At 32.6% G+C, this 8,973-nt stretch overlaps 1 protein-coding gene across 2 annotated transcripts; it reads left to right on the forward strand.

The window, feature by feature from the left end:
- The first annotated feature begins 354 nt into the window (after positions 1–354).
- Positions 355–7,048, forward strand: LOC136202897 (uncharacterized). 2 transcript variants are annotated; one of them, XM_065993872.1, is made up of 9 exons: positions 355–507; positions 608–935; positions 1,030–1,094; positions 1,260–1,291; positions 1,473–1,567; positions 1,649–2,158; positions 4,591–4,680; positions 4,768–4,829; positions 6,712–7,048. In XM_065993872.1, the coding sequence occupies exons 2-9, from the start codon at positions 699–701 to the stop codon at positions 6,815–6,817; spliced, it is 1,197 nt and encodes a 398-aa protein (XP_065849944.1). In that variant the 5' UTR covers positions 355–507; positions 608–698; the 3' UTR covers positions 6,818–7,048. The 2 variants fall into 2 exon arrangements, with proteins under 2 accessions (XP_065849944.1, XP_065849943.1); XM_065993871.1 differs by having other exon boundaries at positions 1,473–2,158.
- Positions 7,049–8,973: the final 1,925 nt, after the last annotated feature.

Consider the following 8,973-nt stretch of genomic DNA (forward strand, 5'->3'; position numbering starts at 1 on the left):
AGTAAAGGGTAATTTAGTCATTTCTGAAGTCATAAACGGTAAAAAAAATATAACAAACAGACGGAAGGACTAAACAGTTCATTGATAAAAAGGTTAGGGACCTTACCATGTGTTTTTGAAAATACAGGGACTAAACAGTGTGTTTTGTCAAAATATAGGGACTAATAAATTAATTACCCAAAAAAAATGAAGTTGACACAATAGAGCTTGAATTTTTTTTTTTTTCTCTAGAGATTGAATTTAAAGTCCCTAAATCTCTAACATAAACCAATTGAACCTTAATTAAGTTTCAACTAGTTAGTTCATACTCGTTAATGGTGAATAAAATTTGACAAGCTCACAAAAATATTTACTCAGCTACATAAATAATTCCAAGGCTTATATAATTTCAAAAGCTGTTTAGCAGCCCTAGCTTCCATCTCCTTACCCTTATATATACTTTAACCTTCAAACCTTAGTCGCTTCTTCTTACTTCGCCCACCTACTCCCTGCTCCTCCTGCAGTCTGGTAATGGCTCTTCTTTTCCCTATCTATTCATACATACATTGTATACGTTCTTGGAACTTTATATTGATGCAAATTTCTCATCTCTTTTGTTTCGTTTCAGTTGAGATTCTCTTTAGCAGCTCAAAGGAGGTAGGCAAATCAGGGTTTAAGGGTTTAATTTATTTATTCTCTATTTTTCTGAAGAAACGTTTATGCCCGGAAGCCAAATTGCGATCGCCGTGGAGATAAACCCTAGTCTTTTAGCTTTTAAACCTCGTCAAGTCGTTTTGCTCTCTAAGCCGCCAATCATGAATCTAGATGATGCCAATAGTGACCTCAAAACCCTAGTTCAGCAGAAAACCCTTTTATTTAATTCCATAGTTCGGTATCTTCAACGCAGTGGCTTCTCCAAAACTGTTAAGAAGTTCTTATCCGAAGCCAAAATCCAGGTTCTCTTCCCTTTCTTTCTCTATATATTCCTTTATTTCATTGATTTTTGCTTTTTTGCAATTCTTCATTTCCTTAGTAAATTTTGTGGCGCAGAAGGATGATTTGGGGGATTCATCATTTGACTTGGAAGAGATATTCTGCAACTTCGTGGACACGTGGTATGGGGTTAATAAATTCTCTACTTGTTTTCCCCATTTTGTTAGTATTGTTCATTTTTTTAGCATATTGAGTGAATGCGGTCTATTTTATTGTTTCTCATTTTATCAATTTAGAACTTAAATACTAGTTGCAGATTCTCAAAGTTCATGATTTTTTTTTTCCAGTAGCAAAGTCTCCAAGAGCCACAAGGTGAAAGGTATGCTTTTGTATCGGGAGAATCATTTTTTGATTTTGGAAAATTTCTATTTACTTTTAGGACTTATCATCGCGCCTCCCCTTTTTTGTTATAGACAATAAACCTAACTTTTAGAATGAGGTTGGTATCAGGATTCTATTTTTACCTGCATAATTACAAATTGATTTGATTTCTGGAATAGATGGAGGGGTTGCTGCTACTCATGCTATTGAATTGCCCGGTGATGGAAAGAAGAAGAAGAGTGATAAAGCATCCAAGTCTAAGAATGTTGGAGAAGTAATAGATGATGCTATTCCTGTTGATGTAAAATCTAAAGAAAACAAGAAAACAAAAAATGATACATATGCTTCTGACCAGGAGCAGGTGATCCCAAATGTTTTGGTGGAAACTGACCAAGGGACAAACAATGAATCAAAGGAGGAAAAGAAGAAGAAGAAGAAAAGCAAGAAATCTTCCAATCCTGTTATAGATGAAGGAAAACTGAATAAAAGTGATTCTAAAGGAGATGAATTTCAGAGTCCTGAGGAGGATGAGACTGAAAAAGAGAATAAAAGTTCCAAGAAGAGGAAAAGAGTGGCTGCTGAAGAAGTTGCTGTTCAGCCTGCTAGTGAAAAAGTAGTTGAAGAATCTAAACCTAAAAAGAAAGACAAATCCAAACGTAGAAAGACAGAAGTTTCGGATGAACTAAAGGTAGAAGGGGAATCTCAGGAAGCTGAGAAAGAAGAAAGCAACCAAGCTTGTCCTGGTGAGTCTCAGAAAACATGTGCTGAACAGGTTAATGGACTGTCAAATGGGAGCCTTGAAGAAAATGGAGAGAAATCTGCCACTGAGAAAACCATAAAGAAGGAAAAGAATGCTTCAGCTGAGGTATGTATGATTGAACAATTTAAGTCTTCAAATATATGTTGCTTTACCAGATTCAAATTTGGAATCTGATGTCCCTAAGAAATGAGACACATGCCTAGGCACTAAGTTGTTTTTAAGTGAGGCTCACGCAGAATTTAGTGTACCTTGATAACATGACCTTTTATTGTTGTTATTTTTAATTTCAAAAATACTTTACATCAAGCAACCTAGTCCTATACCACTATTTTAAGCAAGAAAAAAAAGCATTATCAAATCGAAAGAGTACAACAGGAAAAAGAAAAGGATGCATTGGTGCCTTTTATGAGCTAGAGGTGGTAGAGTTGAAGACAAACTTGTCATGCTAGATTAAAGGAAAAACAAGGTCATGCTACCATAGTTGTCAAATCGAGATTCGACTCATGAATCGAAATCCTATTTTGTGAATCGTGACTCGTGAATCGAACCGAAACATAAGATTCAGTTCAAATTCATAATATTATAAAAATAGAATGTTTACCATGTCGAAGTCAAAATATTATCAAATATTAGTCTAGAAATGCAATTTTAATGTAAAAAAAAAAATCATATCAACCAAGTACTTAAAATTCAAATCCAATGTAAATGCAATCTCAATTCTGTTTAATAACTTAGTAGAGACGAAGAGTTTGAATTTCTGACTCTATTTTTTTGCCTTGTTGTCAACTTGATAACGATGGAATGAAGCTAGTTTTAGTTGATAACTTAATAAATAACAATCGGACTAGAGAAGAGTGAGTTTAGTAGTTAGTGTTGTTTATGTTTTTGATGAATAGAGATGAAGATCCGACTCGAAATAGAGCTGAATCGAATCAAATCGTATAATTCAAATGGGAATCATAAGATTCAGTTATAATTTAGATTTGTCTATAGATTCAGTTCGAAATAAAGCTGAACTGAATCGAATCGTAAGATTCAGATCGAGAATCGTAAGATTCTAACAACTATGCATGCTACTATTTTGGAATAGGCAAAAGCATCTTTTCATTTGAAATCCGACCCTCTCTAGCACTTATAGATTAGGAAAATGTTAATTTTCACGAAGAATATGAAAATGAGGAAGAAAATAAATAAATGGGAAGTGATAATGACTAAGTTTTATTGTTTCTTTGGGTACATTGCTATTTTGTAATAGGATTATCATTTTAAGTTTTTGAACATATTTATTTTTAATTTAGTAAAATTGATGCTAGGTTCATGCATGTGTAATTTACATCTAATCTAACCCTGTTTGTTTGCCGGAAAATATCGAGTAATGGAAATTTCTTTTGTTGGAAAATAAAATCTTTTCCGGTGTTTGGCTACAACCGGAAAATGGGAGGAAGTGGTGGCTACTATTTTCCTTACTTTCTTTGTATACTTTCGCGTTGACTAACCTAAAATTTTCCATTTACTTATTTTCCTAAGTAAACAAACACCGGAATCAAAATTTTAGTGTCCTTGGCCTTGGGTCATTTACTGTCCTTGTGTGCCTTGCATAACTTTACATCCTATGATCTACCTAATCAAAATTTGGACCCAGAGCAATTTCTATTGGAAAGAAATTTCTGTTCGACACTTACCTGACACTTACCTTGTGGTTCTGATTCTTTGTAATATATTATACACAATAGGATAAAAATATTTGTTGCAACCACCCAATTAGTTGGGAATGAAGCTTAATTGTTTATTATTATTATTATTATTATTATCAGTTCTATCTTTATGTTATCTTATACGAAAATTTGTTTGAACTTGAGGGTGACATCAGCCTTTTGTTTGAACTTGAGGGTGACATCAGCTTCAGACTAGGCATAATTTGTTACATCTGTTGTTGTTTATTTAACCAAGCAGAAAACTGCATATCAATTCAAATGAGAAAGAAAAAGGAGAATTGATGAAATTATCATTTTAACACTTTTGGGTTGCCAGAGCTAGTAAAGTTGTGCTCATCATGCCAAATCAATTGTTGGAAAAAATGTTATGTCCACCTCCATTTGTAAAAGGACTCCTTTGTGCCTCTATGTGCCTTTAGTTTTAATGTGGAGAAGGGCATGCTTTAGATAAGCAGGGATGATGAAGTCTAATTCTGTTTTCGCCATGGTCTAGCTTTTCATACTCAGAAACGAACCGGCTTTTGCTATTGCATGAATAATATATGGAACATGTTATATTGAGCTGTCTTACATCTGTGTTTGCTAACTGATAAGCAGATCAACTTAATTGTACACAAGTTATGTTCTATTAGCATTAGAGTAATTGGAACTAGTCAACACTTGGTTTGTGGTTGCATGATCATAGCTGTTTTTGGAATTATATGTTATTTTACATTCTTCTTTAACTCCATTAGTTTTTCTATCGGATTAACTTTCCTGTCATAGTGCCCTCTTTTTCCATCTATTCATCCACCTAATTAAAGTGGATTTGTTTCGATGCAGCCAAAGGCAGTTAAGCATTTTCAAAGAGTAAAAGTTGAGGAAGTGGTTTTTTCTGATGAAAGACTTAAAAACAATTCGTATTGGGCAAAGGTTTGTTTCATATGCACATTTTTTTCTTTCTTTCCTAATTTTTAATGTCTACGTTGCCTTATAGTTTCTGTACTTGTTTCCGCGCAGGATGGTGCTGACAGTGGTTACGGGGCAAAAGCACAGGAAATTCTTGAGCAAGTTAGAGGAAGGTATAGTTTTGAACTGAGGGTTTATTGTTTCTGCATTTTTGTTACTTTTAGATGTATGCACAAATTTTGAAAGCATAGAGATATAGGCAGTGCCGAACCAGGAACCCAAACAACGTCATCATTGATTCATTTTAAAATAATAATATTAAGACGTCATCGTTAGACCCTAATTCTACCTATCATTCCTCTACATTTTACCCGTAGCAGCATAGGGATGACAAATTTACACACGACCAATTACATGACACATGATTATAGTGTTTGGGTTTTAGCTTAGTAGATAATGGATCATTTTTTTGTGGCTTAAAGCTTTATTTGGCCCCTGACCTATCCAAAATTTTGTCATTTGGCCCCTGATCTATTATTTGGTCACATTTGGCCTCTGACCTATCCCATTTGGTGAAATTTTACCCAATTTGTATTCAAACTTTAACCGAATCGTTATCTCATTGATAAGTAACGATATTTTGACACTTGAACTTGAAATGTGATATTTATTAAAGTGTTTTTGCCACATTATGTGAAAATAATTAATTTGATTAAAAAAGGAAAAAAAAGGAAAAACAAATCCTAACTAATATCTATTAAGTTCAAGTGTTAAAATATCGTTACTTATCAATGAAATAACGATTCCGTTTAAGTTTGAATATAAATTGGGTGAAATTTTACCAATTGGGATAGATCAGGGGCCAAATGTGACCAAATAATAGGTCAGGGGCCAAATGACAAAATTTTGGATAGATCAGGGGCCAAACAGTGCTTTAAGCCTTTTTTTTGTTGACATGTAAGTTTTTGGGTTGGATTTGCCGACTCGAGATGATACGAATATTTAAAATTATTATCATATTATATGTCACCTTAATTAATAAAAATACCATTGTTAATTGCAAACACGACTCAAACATTTCATATTTTTGCATGTGGTTATAAACACATTACATGAACCAAACCTGAAGTATTAGCAGACTTTTGATTGGTAATTATGACTCAAAACTTTATGAGTTGAGTTAGGTTGACTCATTTGATAATAATCCTATAATTGATATGACATGGACACGACATCGATCCAATAATTGACACAACAGCCCCCTCTTCCTCTCATTTACTCTCCAATAGAGGGGCTCGTAGGGCTGTAATCGAGCTGAGCCGAGCTTTATCCTGCTCAGGCTCGGCTCGTCAGAAAATTGACAAGTCCAAGCTCAACATTTTGTTCGTGAGCTTGTTAACGAGCTTGTTCACGAGGTTTGCTTGCGAGGAGTTCGTTAATTAAGTTCATGAACTTCGGTTTGAACAACGCATTAATTACGTTCATTAATTATATTAATTTGAATTTGCTTAACACTAAACTATATAGTTTTGAAACCTATAAAACTAAATTTTACCCAAAACTGCATTGTTTTACCTTTTCGCCTTTATAGAAATATTATTATCTAAAAAATAATTGAACCAAGCTTGTTCATGAAGAATATAATCGAGCTTGATCATGAATCTATGATTGAGCTTGCTCGCGAGCTTTCGAGCCGAGCTTCACCATATTCAAGCTCAGCTTGTTTATAAATCGAGCCGAACAGGGTCGAGCTTTTATCGAGCCGAACACCGAGCGGCTTGACTCATTTTCAGCCCTAGGGGCTCGAAAATTATTTTGAACCAAATTTCGAGGGCTAGCAAGTGCTCCAGCCCCGGCTAGTTCCCCTTGGTTCTGCTGCTGGATATAGGTATTGATGTTGTTTCTTATAATGTAAGTTATGTTACTGCTCGTGCAAGACAGAACAAAACATGTCTAATTGTATTCCCTTCCTCTGTCTTTTTATATGTCGGTTAAGGTTAAAATTAATTAGACTAACAAAATGACTAATTTAAAATGACTCTTTATCTTCTCCAGGGATTTTAGGCATGAAAAGACGAAGAAGAAGCGAGGATCATATAGAGGAGGGCAGATTGATTTGCAATCGCATTCTGTTAAGTTCAACTACTCAGATGAAGAATGATATTGATTCTCCAGATTTTGGATAAGACTTATTCATTGATTTGGATAATTTTGGATTTTAGAAATATTGTCTTGCTTCTTTTTACTTGACCTATGCAGAAACTTTCTATATAGCATTACTGAAAAACAAGTCAAAGTAAAGGATTTAGATATATGCTTGGGCAGCCTTCCCTTTGTATTTGATCAAAATTAATGAGTTGTTTTTGCCCAATTTTGAACAAAGGGGCCTGCACTGGATTGATGGGCTTGAATGATTAGTTTATTTAGTTGAAGGAGTGGATCACTGATCGATTCCAGATCCTTACTAGAAGGTATAATTTCAAGTGTCTATTATCCTTACTAGAAGGTATAATTTCAAGCCTCGTTAATAGACATGTAAATGGGGAGGAGATTTTCCATCCTCATGGGGGAAGAATTGAGATTGATTTCTCCCTCGCACGTGGAAATGGGGCGAGACGGTGATAGATAGCTCTGTCCCTTGGGATTTCCTTACCAGTCCACGATATGCTCCCACAAGAATCCCAGATTGATTCTCCATTTAACAAGTTTTATTTTTATTATATATATATTGTGATTTTTTTAGAGTTATTAGGTTAGATTAATTTTATTTTAATTTTTTTTTTGCCACTTAACTCATTTAATTTTATTATTTGTCATTATATTATGCCAAATGTTAAGGAGATAAAGAAAAAATGGATTTTCTCAGTTTAGGATTTCTTGCCTTGCTCTATTTGCATCACTACTTGTTAATATATATATTTTTATTTTTTACTAGTATTATAGCTAAACTCATATTTAAGCTCTTCAATCTTGGTTTTAAAAATTGAGTCTTTGATATTTACTTTTCCAGATTAGGTCTTGAATTTTAATTTTCACATATTGAGTCACTTAGAGCATCTCTAATAGAGGTTGATTTAAAGAGTGCCAATTGACACATCATACTAAAATATAATATTTTATTAATTTAGTAATCCACGTTACTCTTGACAACTTTTATTTAAAAATGTTCCAATAGTAAAGCAACTTTAAAAGTTATCACAATGACCCCACAAATCATTATTAAATATATAATTTATTTAATTATAAATATTGTCAACCAATAGTGAAATGAGAGAGAAATTCATCAAAAAGGTGAACCAATAGTATTCAACTAAATCAATTTTTTTTTATATTAAAAAATGCTTGGCAATCTTGTGGTAACTTTTTTGGCACCCACTATCACTCCAATAGTAGGCACCCTTTAAAAATTGTCAAACTAAATGTCACATCAGCTTGACACTCTTTTGGACATCCTTTATTGAAGATGCTCTTATTAATGGTTCTATTAGCACTATTAGTGAAATGATTAATGTCGTGAAAATGTGTGAACATTAGAAATGAATGATTTAATCAAGAAAAATTTCGAAGATTAGGGGTTTAAATTTGATTTTGCCTATAATAATAGAAAACAAAAAAATAAAAAAAGAATTGAAGAAATTTGGTTTATTATAAGTTAATTAATATAAAATATATTTTTTGAAAGCAATTAATATAAGATATTTGATATTATAATAAATTTTACTCTTACTATATTTATTAGTAGTATAAAAGTATTAATTTTAAGTGAATTCTAAATTCAAATGATACTCTGAGCACTAAGTTATTTGCGGATATTTTATTTCTCATTTATATATATATATATATATATATATAAACTCTCAAATTATTAAAATATTCCAATTTTTAAGTTTTAATTTTCATACCGTATTAAGTCAATTACTAAAGTTAACTGATCCGTTAAAGTTGAAAGTTTTAATTTATAAAATGATTACAAGACTCCATTCTTAACCCTTGAAATTCAAGGTTTAAATAGGAGTTCAGTTTTTTTCATGTGTAATATTAATTTCATCTTTTTCCAACCTCTAGCATTCTGAATAAAATTTGAAATTACACATTTCTAATAATAATAATGACTTGCTTTCAATTAACCATGTTTGAAATTACACCGTGTTTTAAAGGTTAAAGGTTAAACATTAAACTTAAAATTTCATTGTTTTATATGTGGGGACTATATTCACCGTTCCTTAATCGTTATAGAAATACAGATTAAATTTAACTCTTAACGTTTTTGATGAAGTGTAGATTTAACCGTAACGTTTGAACTTGCGTAAATTTAAG

Source organism: Euphorbia lathyris, chromosome 8 (genome assembly GCF_963576675.1).
Source record: "Euphorbia lathyris chromosome 8, ddEupLath1.1, whole genome shotgun sequence".
NCBI lineage: Eukaryota > Viridiplantae > Streptophyta > Magnoliopsida > Malpighiales > Euphorbiaceae > Euphorbia > Euphorbia lathyris.

Bases quoted from the DNA above. Each gene is read 5' to 3' on its own strand.
- LOC136202897 (XM_065993871.1), top strand. From the start codon at position 699: ATGCCCGGAAGCCAAATTGCGATCGCCGTGGAGATAAACCCTAGTCTT. The intron at 1,292-1,472 runs GTATGCTTTTGT...TTTCTGGAATAG, and splicing joins CAAGAGCCACAAGGTGAAAG to ATGGAGGGGTTGCTGCTACT. The intron at 2,159-4,590 runs GTATGTATGATT...GTTTCGATGCAG, and splicing joins AAAAGAATGCTTCAGCTGAG to CCAAAGGCAGTTAAGCATTT.